Here is a 15,204-nt window from a genome sequence, read left to right as displayed (position 1 = left end):
GTGTTGTACTAGTTTGAACTGTTATATAGTGTTTTTAATAAATTAACACTTTCGCATAATGGTTTTATGAGTTTATGAATGTTATATTTTGAAATAGTTATCTGTAATCCTGACTAAACCGTAAGCCATATTGTGTATTAGAAAAGACAGTAAATACTAAATAAGCATGATTAGAATGGATATGTGTAATACAATAATATCTGTGTATATGTATAATAATATCTAAAATACCATTAATAGTAGGTATCCCAAATTTTGCCTAGTTACAGTGGAAGGGACTGCCGATACGAATATCCGCAAGGTTAAAACTCGAATGCCTCTCGACACCAACGACTTTTCAAAAATCATGTGTGTATTCTTTGTGAATTATCGCTTACAGTAACGGTGAAAGAAAACATTGTGACGAAACCTATACACCTCAGAACTTCTCCATTAGAATTTTCTGGTGTGTGTTTGATTTTGAGGGTGTGTGAAGTCTGCCAATCTTCACTAGGCTAGCTTGGTGGAATAAGGCCTAACCCCTCTCAGCAGTAGAGGGGATCGAGTTCATCAGTGGGATAGTATTTATATACTCTCCTATATTATAACAGAGCTGAAATTATTATATTATATATAATTTAAGATGCAGTTGAAGGAAGCGAGGACTTCATTTATATGCAATAATATTATTAAGAATGTTACAATCCACGACGCAAATCAGTATATCAACATTTAGAGACCTAGAGAATAAAGTCAGTTATGCATTCTAGAAATCGGCTTATCGTAATTTAATTTAATTCTTTTATTTTTTCTTTATTCATTTCAAATACAGACTTAGGAAGCATACAATATTTGCTAGTGGCACCTAAACTAAGCTACGCTTGTATCTTGAGCTGCCTAATAAAAATAATATTATTATTATTGTAAAACCATTAAGTTCATAATATTATTAAAGAAAATCCCCCGGCACGTCTATCTATCTGAACACAATACATTCAAAAACTACTAAATAGATTTTCATACGGTTTTTACCAATAGACAGAAAGATTCAAGAGAAAAGTTTATTTGTATAACTCATTACTCAATGTACCACAGTAAAAAAATGTAGGCAATAAGCATAAAAGCTCTGCTACCTTTGTGAAACTAGGGCGGATCGCTGGTAATCTTATATTGCAGTCTGTAAAAAATGCATAATATTTCAGTACGTACTTTATTGAATTCAGAATACTTCTGCTCAGTCCTATGACGGACTTATTTCTTTTGTTCTAACAAAAAGACTTCCGATGGTGTTTCTGATGACGTTGCATCAATCTAATTAAATATTCGCTAATAAAAGCTTTTTGCAAGATTTTAAATTTACCGGGTCTATGTGTTCACGATAAACCATATTTCTCTTAAGATGCCATGCAAGATATTCAAGTCCAATGTAGTTAAAGAGCAAAGAGCATACTTTTTGAGAGTGAAGAAGTGTAATAAAAATCAAATTTTAAAATTGCAAATTTATTTATCGCCCGTGTGATCTAAATAACTCCCTCGAGGTTGACCGGCAGAAAATGTCCTTGGTATCAAGTCCGCCTGTATACCATATGTACAAAGTGTAAAATAAAATAAATAATTGTTTTCTTGCATAATTATTTTGTGAATGTTATGTATGCATGTAAGTGGTACGTAATCAGCGTAATTTACTTAAAATGTTTTCTAAACTTGAGGCTATGTATGCTCTCGGTGTACCTTATTAAATAAATAAAAAGCTTTTGTGTACTATGACATAATACTGGCAGTCTAGACAACCTGGACAGTCAAAAAATGGCTACTACGAACACATTATAATTAATCCCATTTAAATTTCGAAGACAATTTGTTTATTTTTATCAATTTGTAAAGTTTTGTGTTTGTTTTATTGCCGTTATTTACGATGACCGTTCGATATTTATTTTATATGTTATGTAACTTATATTTCTGATTGAGTTTATTTTTTATAGTCATAATTTAAATTGAATGCAATAGGTTATCTAATTTTCATTTTAATAAAATGTTTGGAGATTAGAAGAAATAAACGAAATTCATAATTAATTTATTCTCACTGTATACAAATATTATTTATAACCCACTTTGCTCGTGGCTTGCTAATATTTATTTTATGTCCAACGCGTAATTATTGTATGATTGTTCTCAATCGCCAATGAAAGTCTCATTAAAATCAATTCAGCCGCCTGTACTTAGCTCCAAAGAACAAAAAGAGATTTTTTTACCTCATTAGTTTTTTCGATAACATCCGAATAATCATAATGTTAGGAAAAGCCTATAAACTAAAAACACGGACACATGAATTCAATTTATTTATATACAGGGTCATTTTGACATTGCGTAAAGAAATTAAACCATATATCATCTTGAAAATAACAGTTTACAATAAGTTACTCGAACCGTAGATGTAAAATAAAAAAAATTAAATTTCGAACAAAATAAATATTAATAAAAAATTATTTTAATTTTACAAGTCCTACTACTACTACTATTCTTAGAGAACTTGTCGCAGCTGAAACGTCACACTAAACTACAAAATGAAGTATACCGAGATTTTTTATGCTAACGTTCGTTATTAGGTAAATATGGTTCCATTTATTAACGCAATGTCAAAATGACCATGTACATTGCTGGCCCTATTAATAACCACGATGACTTGTATAACTAATAAGATATCGCAGGGCCGACACAAAAAATAAGGTCTACACAGCAACTAGGCTTTGCATAACGTTTTTTACTCAACTATAATTACAGATACAAATGTCGTGCAATTACGTGTCCTTTGAATAGCAAATAGCAATAATAACGAGCAAATTGGCCGCCATTCAGAAGCTTATTTAATAAACACGAAGAATTAGTCAGGCACGTGTGAGAAACAATTTAACTATATGATACTGAAATTAACGTCAAATTTATAGTAAAGTAGCAAAGGTATAACTTTACGTAGGCTAACTTATGTTGGTATACCGCTTCTGATGGCGACCATAGTGGTTAAATTATATATTTAGCATGCAGCCAAAAAATGCTCGATGCGAAGCCCACGAGGTTAAGAAATTGCATGGATTAGGGGAGGCTTATAAACAGCAGTAACTAGATATTGGCTAAGAGTTACAATAATATAGGATTTTTTTAGATTATTTAGTAAGTATAAGGTATAATTTTATTGCTTTGAATAACGAGACGACGCGATGACGGCTGATGGTAAACGATATAACCGCCCATAAAGAGTAAAAACATATTCCAATACCTTGAATTATAAAGGATTGTTTGGTATTCCATTGCGCTCGCCATAATGAGACATGAGATGTTAAGTCTTATTATGTCCATTAGTTACACTGGCTACAATGTTCTTCAAACCGGAAAATAAGTGACTACACACTGTTGCTTGGCGGCAAAAAAAGACATTGCGTCGGTACTTACCCAGGCGGACTCTTACATATGAGAGACCTACCACAAGTTATTTCAGGGATTTGCCCAGCTGTGTGCCAGATATTTCCATCTTTATTAATCTTTGAATCGAAATACTAGGAAGCATATCTTTCAAGTGGCTAAACGATACGGTAAACGCGTTTTCTCCGCAAAAATAATCTTAAATCATTTTATACTTTTATTTGTTTAAAACAGTTTGATTGGTGAGTTCTCCGAAATGCTATTTCAATTAGCATTAATCAACAAATAGTAAAGCAAAAGTAAAACGAACTAAAATACGGTCAAAGTAAAAAGTAAAAAACAAATTAGCCGCATTGAATTATTCACTTATTCCTAGAAATTAATGGTGTTTAAGTTGGTAAATTATACGAAAATAACTTGAAATTCCTGAAACCGCTGTCTGGATCTGTCGTCAGCATTTTATTTATTTGTTTTAGTAATAGGTCCTTACATATTGGCATTTTGTCGTACTGGCAATTTTGATCTGAGATATATCTCCTCTTTGGTTAAGGATTCCAAATTCAAATTTATAAATGCATTTAACTGGTACATTTGAGTTTCGAAAACAGTTATTTATTAGTTGGGTAACAAAAAAATTGTTCAGCGAGCGATACCATTGCCTCATAGATGTGAAAACTTACTAGTAAGCTTCGCTTCGCCAGTAAAAACGCTTTTCTTCTGCACTAACAATTTCATACAACTCTTTGAGTATAAAATTGTTTTTGCATATTTTCATCGTGACGTCACACGACACACTCACTAGGCAGGGGCAGAAGCATGCATACATAAGCAACACAATATAAGGAGTTGAATTGATACAACTTCGAGTTGTAGCATAGATGGGTGCAACTTTCAAGCATGGTTGTTTGCCGTCCCTTAAGATTAATTCTTACGTAGTCAATATGTCTGACGTGCTTTGCTGCTACTGAGTCGACGTCGCGTCGACGTCAGACGCTTCTGAAGTCTACTTTACGAGATATTTATAGCTGTATCACAGGATTGAGAATTATTTTCCGTCATAATTCCCTGAATTATATGCTTCAGTTAACTCCGCCGATTAAACAACCAAAAAACACAATTGTGTTTGCTTTAAAAACCTTTTTGTGCACTTTTAACTATAAAAATGTATAAAAAATTGTTTGTCTCGTTGTTATGCGTTGTCGAGATTCAAGGTTGTCAAAAAAACTTATCAAAACCACTTCTGACCAACTTGCAGGTGGCGTAGGTATTGGAATATTTATGAGTGGACTGTCTGAATAATTTATAAGTCTTCATATAGACGCTTGGAAAGAAATATTTTTGTCAACTGTTTCTAATGGAATCAGTGAAGTGTAGGAAAGAAGTTCACACTTTTATTTTAGAATGTACGCAATAGTCTAAAGCCTCATTTTTATTTGTTATCTTTGGTCAACAAAGTGGCTTCACTGTACCTGATGTTAAACGAAGTGAACCCCAAGGAAAGTACTGACCGGCAATAGATGCAAGCATCCCCGGACAGCATTCATGCTGGCCTGCATAATTGCTTCTTCTCTGCTTGAAGGACTCCAAATTATAGGAAGGAGGCAACATATATGCTGGCAAACCATTCCACAGCCTGATGATGCGGCACAGATATTATTTATCTCATCCCATAACGCAATAAGGTGAAATATATCGCAAACTATCAGACACAAATTATAATAGTAGCAAACATTTTATGGACTATGTTTAAGGTTAATCTTGTGCATTATGATGTTTTACTAATAATGTAATACTGACACAAATTCTAGTAGTAAATATTTAATTAACTACGTTATGAAGGATAAATTTTGTGTATTTCGATGTTTACTAATACAAATTTATTTCATCCGAGAGCTGCTTTATATTAAAAAATTACTTGCAAAAGCAATCACGCAAGGATTACCTTGTCAATACTTTTAAACATTATTGTTGTGTTAAATATAAAGACCCGTGAAATTAATATTTTATTAGTAGTTTATTATAACAGATCAAAATTAATTACCATCATATTTGATTATGTGTTGGCTATACTGCTGAGTAGGTAGCTCCTGAAGGTAAGAAAGTAGAGGAAAGTGGATTTTTAAAAGGACTTGACTGCCGAGGGGTAATCATCTCTCGTCAGTCGACTTTCTATTAAACCCCACTCCACTTACCATCAGGTGCAGTGGGGATACATAGCCGCGCTCGGGTAAAAAAAATTACTAGCGTAGTCTAAACTAAACATTGGCCGAGTAACTTCTACGACTCAACCATGTTTTAAAAAGATATAAAATGCAAATTAAATAAAATTATCACGTACACCATATTGAATAATTTATTATCATATACTCCCTTTATAAAAAAATGTACAAAACTTAAATTAACAAGGAAGCTTTAGCTTGCTACGACTTTTGGTCGTCGAAAATTTACTAAAATAAAAATATTGCTTAATTATTTTATACATCATTGTTAGTCAATGTTCACCAAGCGTTATAGTAATAGTAGCTAATATATTATACCTGGCAGTGATAGCATAGTCTTTGCGAATATTAATTTTAAATTAAATATTATACACTTTAGAGACGTTCATAATTTATTTTTTAAATCGAAAAGTTCTTAAGAAATGTATGAATCGCTTTCCCTTTAATTTACAATTTATCTGTTTGTAAAATAATAATAGTTTTTGAAATTAGGATACAATTAAAATCCTTTGAAAAAATATTAAATACAATTTAAAAAATCGAAGTTTTGAAATTTCATTTAAAATGACTCAGTAATTCCATAAAGACTGACTCAACAAACCGACGATTTAAAACATATGATTCATTCGAAAATATGACATAGTAAAATATGAATAGTATTAAAACATAATTACGATAAGTGCAAAATGTAAGAACGTAACGGATTTTTTACTTAATGTTGTAATTTCCATCAGAATTTTATAATTACTAAACATATTACAATTATTGACCACATCCTAGTCACCATGAGTCACTAACGAGGCTATAATTTTTCGAATATCATTACTGTACAGTATAACCTACTAATGTACTGTATACTGTGACATCAATCGTCGGGGTAAGCAACATTTTTAACATACAATAATGCTGGATTATATTTTAACAAATATTTTTTCTTCACAAATAAAATTTTAAGTCGATTAAATTCAAATCATTACAAATAATAATTAAATTAAATAGTTATTTAATTTGGTGCATAAGCATTGATAATGTTTATTTCCTCAAAATGTAAAATATAATTCCATTAGTACATTTACAGTTCATAATAATATTAAAGTTTGTAAAGAAGCTTGCTTGCATAAATACTTTATACAACTTAAATAAAGTCAGTTCATTAGTAAATTGTTAAATAAATATATTTTAGTAAATTCATATCCAGTAAAAAAATCGTTTATTTTAAAAATAAAAAAAAACAATTACAAATAATATCGTTTATTTTCAATTAATTTATTCGATTTTTCAAGTCGATACCCAAGAGAACCTAACTCCTTCGCCAGTCAAAGAATTTTTGCCAAATCACCGGCATTTAAATCCAATTTTGTACTAATGAACTAGATGACCCACGTTTCAATCGTCAAAAAAATTAAATAAATAAATAAAAGCTGAAAACCTGAAAACGTTCGAGCACGTGCGAGATGGCACATGTAATTAGACTTACAACTAAGAGGCAGGACTTAAAAGTAACTTAAATTTAATCACTAACCTGTTTCTGAAACTTAATGAAAGTAATAGTTTTGGTAGCAGAGTAACACTTAAAGAATTTTAAAGTGAATCTATTACAGAAAATAAGACTAAAAAATACAGGCTAACTGTTACACTGCTAACTGTTGTTTACATAACATAAATTTACCGAAAAAAGTATTATAAAGTTCAAAATAAACAAATACACAAAGTTTCAGAAACAAATTTTTCAATATATAGTAATCAGATCTACCGTTTAAAAAGAATCCCATATTTCATTTAAATTGAAAAATGAAACTGCTAAGCGTAAACTATTGAGTAGGTACACAAAACCTCGCAAAAGCTTCGAAACTTTACGTTAACCATAATGCTTGCAATTAGGTACAAAAGTCTGAAAACATATAAATCTTTTTAGTTTAAGAAAATTAAATATTACATACTAAGGTAGTGCTAGAATCACAATTAATTATCCTAGACAACACCTAGTCGTTTTAAATAATCTTTCTTTCTTAACCTTTGCTTTCTGTAATCCTAAGGGAGTAATATATTTTGAACATTTCACGATTGAACACGCTTTTAGCACATTCTTCTATGTCCTAAGAAGACAATCCTTAAAATGTTTACAACCCCTACTTAGGAACACTTGTGAGGAAATTAACTTAACCAATGAACTATCAAAATCTCATATTTATATAAGTCGGTGTCTGCATGACTAGGTGATATACTATTACTATACAAGAATTCAGGTAAGAGGTATCTTAGAATAGAATATTTAGATTCCAGTTTTGATAAAGATTTTGATAGTTCATTTCCTTATAATCAAAAGTATATACAAAATGTTGACGATTGCTGTTAATAATTTCCTCAAATTCGTTTTACGCTGATTGTTTTTCCCTTGAATTCTTCAATCTATACCTAACCCCTTTTCTCATACTAAAAAAATTAATAAATTATTACGGTTCAATCACATTTTTAAAAACGAATTCAAAACCAAATTTTGAGTCAGCAATTTATAACGCAGAACTCGTACCATGTAATTGAACCTTCGCGATTATTAAGCCTTAAATCTAACTCTACAATCGACTATATATGTACATTTGAGCACTTAACACATAGTGCATACTATGACACTTCCGGGAAAGTTTTGAGTCCGACTATCTAAATGGCTATCCAGAGCCTCCCGATCCGTTGGTGTACACGTCGGTGGCAGCCCTCTGTCCAGCTCGGATCACGTTCTGAACCGTCTGTGCAGCACCCTGGAAAAATTCAAGTATTGAATTAATTTTAAGGGTGACTTCAAAATGTATTACATCCTTCAAAATTATGAAAGATTTTCTTATTAACACGTATCCTGTTATGTCTATTTTTCAATGTCACGAGTTTGAATATGGATCATGAATTTAAATATATAGTGCTTTACTAATCACACCTAATAATTACCAGGCGAAAATAAAACAATATATGTGAAATTTATATACTTAACAGATTATCGCAAAAAAATAATTAACCGTAACTCAGCAAATTTAAAACCTGCTATAAAATGTGATAAAATAGATAAGTATCATAATGTATTACAGTTGAGATTTAGCTGATTAGTGGTTGATTTATTATATTATATGGGAATTTTATAAAATATTAAGTTATTGAAATGTTGTGTGTCAATATTAATTCATGGTGACGAAAATCATGACTGTTAAAATTAAGAAATTACAATTAGTCTGTTTTGAACTTACAACTTCATTGCGGCAAATTTTCTGCAAACTAACGTCAAATGTTTAAAAACATAAATACATCAAAACCAATTTACAAAGTATTACTTCACTTGTGACATTCTTTTGTAACATTACCAAAATGTTTTCAACTTTTACTCCATTCCAATCATCTATAATCCAATTCATACGTATAGTTATCTGACAAATGAATCGTTTATCTCTGTTGTCAAACGTATAGTGAATATCAGCCCTTGTTTCTCTCTTTTTCTCGTTTAATATCAGCCCTCCTCCACTGGTTTTAAATACCAAGAACACCTACAGATAAACATTGAACTTCTTTCATAACAATCACCTGTATAGCAGCTCCTAGAAACTGCGAGAAAGCTCTTGTGACATTAATAGCTGCTGATACCAGCTGCCCTCGGCCAGGCGCTTGCTCCGATGCCACAGCCCTCGGAGGCTCGAGAGGTATCTACAGTAAGTCACATCAGTTAGAACACATGGCGGAGTGAAATGTCCAGCTAAGCTAGTAGCTAACATGAGTTGTCATGATTTCTGATGATCTAATTTCCGATGAGGTGCAAAATTTAAACAATGTTTTTGGCGTATCATGATTAGCACAATAAAGTGATATATTATGTTTAGCTGACAATCTGAAGACGATAAAGTTTTTGACGCCGATTTCAATAGCAATGATAATGATTACGTTATAATTAAAAATCGTAGCAACTCACGTATGATTGCAAAGTATGGTGCTAAATAATCACATAAAGGTGCAAATAACAACAAGGTGCAAATAGACATAGACATACAACTGTACACATATGTATATACATCAATGTTAGTAAAGATTTGAAAGGAAATGTCATGGTTTGAATGAGTATGGTTATGATTTGTGTTAGAGTTATCATTATTACAATTACAGACATTTCTAGATAATTAAATATCGTACAAGATTATGTTTATTATTCGTACAGAATTAGAATAATTTAAGAAACAAGGCATGCTTAGCAAATTAAGTTTTTAATTATGTTAAATTTTTTATAAAATTTTACATTGTATTTCAATATTTACTCACCAAATATATACAAACACTTCACAATATCTATATTACACTCCTTCATGCTTTAAATGCATAATATTAACTACACTGAAGCAATCTAAATATAAGTAATATTGTTATATTGTAGAAATGAAAATTATTTTTAATAACAACAAATCTTTCATAAGTTGTATTTGAAATAATTTAATGAATGTAAAGATTAAATGATTTTCTATTATGTTTAAATAAAATATATTTTTGTATATTATTCTTTGCAGAAGGCTTTAGTGTTGTTTTATAATTTCTGTAAAAAACATTTTACACAAACTTTAAGGCCTATTTGCATGTATTATAAATTCTTACATAGTATTTTAAAAATTACACATACGACACAAATTATAATTATTTTTCTATCATCAACTTTATTACACCTAATAATGTTATAAAATGAGTATAAAGTGTTTTGTTAATTTACTAATTTTAGTTAAATATTCTGTGTACATTAAATTACCATAACCAGTAGGGATCTGCTACAGGATTACTCCATTTGGAAACACAAGGGGTTCTGTTAATTAGATCAGATTTTATTAAGTAAAATGATTAGTATTCAAAGATCTCAATTTCCCTTTTATCTATAAACGGTACGTAAATATAACGGTATTTAAAATATTATTTCATATTTAATTCGGAAAAAAAACTAATGATATTATAAAACTATGTTGCTTAACGAAATCTAATCTGTAATAAAAGGATTTATTATTTACATTTTGTACACATATCACACAGTGGAAGGTGCTTCAAATAATACAGTTGTGATAAAACCAATAAGTGATAAAACAAAATACTCATAAATTAAACACTTTATTACACAAAGAAAAGGACGCTTTGCATTACGGCACAAATGTATATGTACAAGCCAATGAAGCCAATAATTTATAAATAATTAATTTACGATAAAACACATAGTACAAAAGAACACAAAAAGAAACTTAATATCTCTTCACATTTCTCACTATTTACAAACCAACCCAACGGTACTCTACAAAATTTACATATCTCCAGACTTAGATTAAATAGGAACAAGTTTAGTAAAATTTCTAAATCTCTATAAAATAACCCAAGAATTCGTTCCATTTTCGTTTGACGTATTTAATCTAAGTTCGGGCCCTTCACCTCACCCCCAGTCGCACAACTTAAGTAAAAGTGATGAGAAACCCACTCGATTAGCTGCCGGTCTATCGTCAGCGTTGCCCACGAACGGGCCGGAGCCAAACCAATTGACTCTGTTGCTGGTGGCGGGCGAGGCCGCGGGAGCGGGAGCGGGCCGCGCTGACGGCGGTGGCCGTCTCACGCTGTTAGTGTTGCTGCTGCTGCTGGTGGGCCTCGGGGCACCAGGTCCCGGCGCCGTCTCTCTCCACTGTTGCCAAAGCCACGCCAGCCCATCCAATATGGGCCTTCGCGGCGCTGGCGGTGGTGGCGGCGGCGGAGTCGTTGTCGTCCGCCTCGCTTTAGGCGTCACTACCACTTGGTTGAGTAAAGCCTACGATGTTATATGTATGTCTAAATCTAATGAATGTTTAAAATTAATAATGGCTATGGAAGGTGAAATATATGACGATGAAGCTCAAAGTGAGAGAGATGCAAAAAAGAATGAACGTGAAGCGTTTGAAGCGAAATTTGTAGTTAAATATTGTGATCGCAGTATAAATATTTGTAAATATTTAATTTTACCTTCAGGTACCTCGATGTTGGCTACGATAAATATTAGAAGTATTAATGAAAAAGAAAAGAAAAGTTAGACTAACAGCAAGTCGTAGTTGCTCATCCAAAGAACTTGCCGTGGTTGGACCAAAACCTTGCTCCTTCAGCAACGCTGCTAGCAATGCGTCGTTGCTCTTGCCGTATTCAGTGCTCAGTGATATAGGCGCTTGGGTTGCCTCAGAAACCATGCCACCGCCTTGTGTCTGTTGCAGGAGTTTCTGCAATGCTTCATCAGAAGTTTGGCCTGAAATTTCATAAAGTTTATTTCGTTAGTACGAGTACGAATATGTATGAAATCAATTATTTTGTTATATTTGATTGTATAATTGTGAACAACAGTGGTTTTATTAAATAAATGTTAAGCATTTAAATAAATTAGTATTTTAGCAATGGATAGACAAATCGGAGATTATTTACTGAACAGGTTTAAATTATTTTTCAATTGTGTTTATTTTATTCTTCCACAGCTACGAACTTAAATTTACAATAATGGACCCCGATAAAATCTCAATAAAAAATTCTATTTAAAATTAAACCAAAGCAAAAACATTTTCTCGGCCTTGATTACTCGAGATACGAAACTGTTAGTGCCTTACAAAAAACTATAGGCAATGTTCGTGAAAGTATATTTTGGTATTATATTATTTTATGTTGTTAGTTTAAAGTTTAGTATGTTTGATAAGATATTACCAACTTAAATAACTTAATACTTAATGACTCCTGTTTTAACATCTCGTTGTTGAAAAGTCTTCTGAATGATGGTGATAATGGATGATGTTCGAAATGACGATGATGTCTACCAACTAAAATCTCACCTGTTAAAGCCAGTTTGCTCTTTATTGTAGTCGTCTCCTGTGCGCCCTGCAATTGTATCAAAGTTTGTAACAATTTCCCATCGTCCTGCACACTCTTCAAGTCATCCTGTACAGCTATTTTTGCACCAAACGGTAAAGGTTTTGTGTCAATAGTTTTAGTAACTACGTTAGTGTTAGCCTTCGGTGTTAATGGGTCGAAGGGTTCGTTCAAAGGTGACGGTGAAGCAAGAAGATTTGAAAGCAGTTTTAATTCTTCGTTGACATCTGGTACATTTGGACTCACATTTGGATTTGTCGGTATGTTTGGTAATGTGGGGATGTTGAATTTAGATGGATCTTGTCCCGTTGCCTTTATCAACGCTTGGAGCAACTTTGTGTCCTCTTGGAATTGTCTTATGTCATCCTCGATAGAGGGACCGTTTGATACAGTTGTTGTAAATGGCCTGGTTGTAGTTGTGGGTCTAGGTGTTGTTGTAGTAGTTGTTGTCGTTGTGGTAGTAGTAGTGGTAGTTGTTGTGGTAGGAGTAGTTGTTGTTGTAGGTCTGGTAGTTGTAGTTGTTGCACTGTTAGCAATAGTAGTTCCGGTACGAACGGATTCGTCACGATTTCCAGTCTGTATTTCATTGAGGCTTTTTTCGACAGCCAGAGCTATGATGCGGTTTGCTAAAGCCGCCTCGCGATCTTGGCTTTTAGGATTGGTGTTCAAAACTGATTTCTGAAACATGAATAAAATTAAATGACCTTAAAATTTTACAATGTTTTTTTTTTTTAACATGATACATATTCTTTTAAATTCTCTAAGATAGATCTAAAATAGCTTGCAAGTCACATTAATCTTTCACTTGAATCGGATTAAAAATAGAAATAATAATTACCAAGTTTTGTAAGAAAGCCAGATCCTCTTCAACTGAGAATGTTGAAGTACTCGGCATGTCAGTGCTCACGGTAAACCTAGCAGTAGGTACTCGACGAGCAGTTGGCACAGTCGTAAACTCAAAACTTCTGCCTGCTGTCGTTCTTGCATTGAATGGTGGGAAAGTTGTGGATATACCAACATCTTCAGTGATAGTACTGAACGCAGCAGCAGGCTGTAACGTAGGGGAGACAGTTCTAGGGGCAAAAGTTTTAAACACAGGAACTTGCGTAGTTGTATACACGGGTCTTATTTCTAACGGTGTAGTAGGATTTGACCCTATTGATGTTGTCTGTGGGTTTGAGGCTATTCTCACATTCGAAGTTACTCCAGATACTAACGGTATGTTTAAGTTACCAGTATTTTGGCCCTGTGTCGCCTGTAACAGAGCCTGTAATAGTTTCGTGTCTTCTTGAATCCGTTTAATGTCTTCATCTATCGACTGTGTTGTTGATTGTACTGTGGTTGTGGGTCTAGTGGTTGTCGGTGTTGTGGTTGTGGTAGGGGCTCTAGTTGTTGTTCTGATAGTATCTAGTGTGGGTATATTAAGGCTAGCCGGATTCTGACCTGTCGCTTGTAACAGCGCTTTTAACAATTTAGTGTCTTCTTCAAACTGTCTAATATCATCTTCAATAGAACGAGATGTAGTTGTTTGCGGTCTAACTGTTATTGGATTACTACCACCAACATTTAATACAGGTACTTTGTTAGAATTCTGCCCAGCAGCTGATAAAAGCGCTTCTAATAGTTTAGCTTGATCTATCGATTGAGAAGTAACCGGTGCTCCCGTAAAAGGCCTAATAGTAGTTGTTATTTTACTAGGCAATATTTGATTAAGGTTATTTTGTACATTCAAAGTTTTAGGGTTTCTTCCAGTTGCCTGAAGTAATGTTTGCAGAAGTTGTAAGTCTTCTTGATATTGTTTTATGTCCTCTTCTAAACTGGGAGTAGAAGTTGGCATTGTGGCCGTTTGAGTTGTTGTTAAGACTAATGGTAGTGGAGTTGTTGGAAGTTCTGTTGTGGTTGGTACATCTTGTGATTTTGTTATGGGAACGGCTGTCGTTGTGATTGTAGTAGCTGCACTTGTAGTAGTGGTTGTTGGTGCGGGTGTTGTAGTCGTAGTAGTTAGTACCGTAGTAGTAGTTGTAGGCGCCGGAGTTGTAGTCGTTGTTGTAGGCGCAGGAGTCGTAGTGGTAGTAGTTGGTGCAGGAGTCGTGGTAGTCGTAGTCGGCGCAGGAGTCGTAGTAGTTGTAGTCGGCACTGGAGTGGTAGTTGTTGGCGCTAAGGTCGTTGTTACAGGCGTAGTTGTGGGAGCCGCAGTTGTGGATGGGAGAGTTGTCATTGGTGCCGCTGTTGTAGTTGCTACCATAGTTGTTAAACTTTCAGTTGTAGCGACAGTCTCAATAGTAGCTGTCGTTGACTCCATTGTAGTTTCAAACTTAGTTCCGACCGTAGTTTGAAGAGTAGTGGTAACATCGTTCGTACTAGCTTGTGTTTGTGTTGATATCGTATTACTTTCTGTGACCGACGTCGCTGTTACTATCTGTACCTCGGCCTTTTCCGTGTTTGTTGTAGCAGGTTGTCTTGTTGATGCTAATTTCAGGACGTTTGAATTCAATGAAGGCACTGTTACTTCGTCTATCGGTATGAATTTAAATACAGCGTTTCCAGCCCCGTCATCGGGTTTTTCAGTTCGTATTTGTTTGGTCTGTAATTTATTTTAAACATACGTTAGAATTTTGTACATTGGTTTGATGTTATTTAAAAGTTATTAAGCATTACGAGATGTTGTGTCCCTCACAAAATGTTCAAACTATTTTAAGACCGACACCACTTACCTTATCCG

At 33.3% G+C, this 15,204-nt stretch overlaps 1 protein-coding gene across 6 annotated transcripts in view; it reads right to left on the bottom strand.

The window, feature by feature from the left end:
- Positions 1 to 5,731: 5,731 nt before the first annotated feature.
- LOC115448633 (mucin-17) overlaps positions 5,732 to 15,204 on the bottom strand; it is a 100,308-nt gene continuing 90,835 nt past the window's right edge. For 3 of the 6 annotated variants that reach the window (XM_037441385.1, XM_037441383.1, XM_037441387.1), the window contains 6 exons: positions 13,321 to 15,066; positions 12,446 to 13,160; positions 11,675 to 11,874; positions 11,089 to 11,409; positions 9,180 to 9,299; positions 5,732 to 8,371 (listed from right to left, as the gene is read on the bottom strand). In XM_037441385.1, coding sequence (XP_037297282.1) covers positions 8,282 to 8,371; positions 9,180 to 9,299; positions 11,089 to 11,409; positions 11,675 to 11,874; positions 12,446 to 13,160; positions 13,321 to 15,066 — 3,192 coding nt within the window. In that variant the 3' untranslated portion in view covers positions 5,732 to 8,281. The remainder of the gene's footprint in view (positions 8,372 to 9,179; positions 9,300 to 11,088; positions 11,410 to 11,674; positions 11,875 to 12,445; positions 13,161 to 13,320; positions 15,067 to 15,204) is intronic. The other 3 variants (XM_037441384.1, XM_037441382.1, XM_037441386.1) reach the window with 3 other exon arrangements.

The sequence above is a fragment of the Manduca sexta genome, chromosome 22 (assembly GCF_014839805.1).
Source record: "Manduca sexta isolate Smith_Timp_Sample1 chromosome 22, JHU_Msex_v1.0, whole genome shotgun sequence".
Lineage (NCBI taxonomy): Eukaryota > Metazoa > Arthropoda > Insecta > Lepidoptera > Sphingidae > Manduca > Manduca sexta.
Note: the sequence above shows the minus strand (reverse complement) of the source record. Positions and strands in the feature narration are given on the sequence as shown.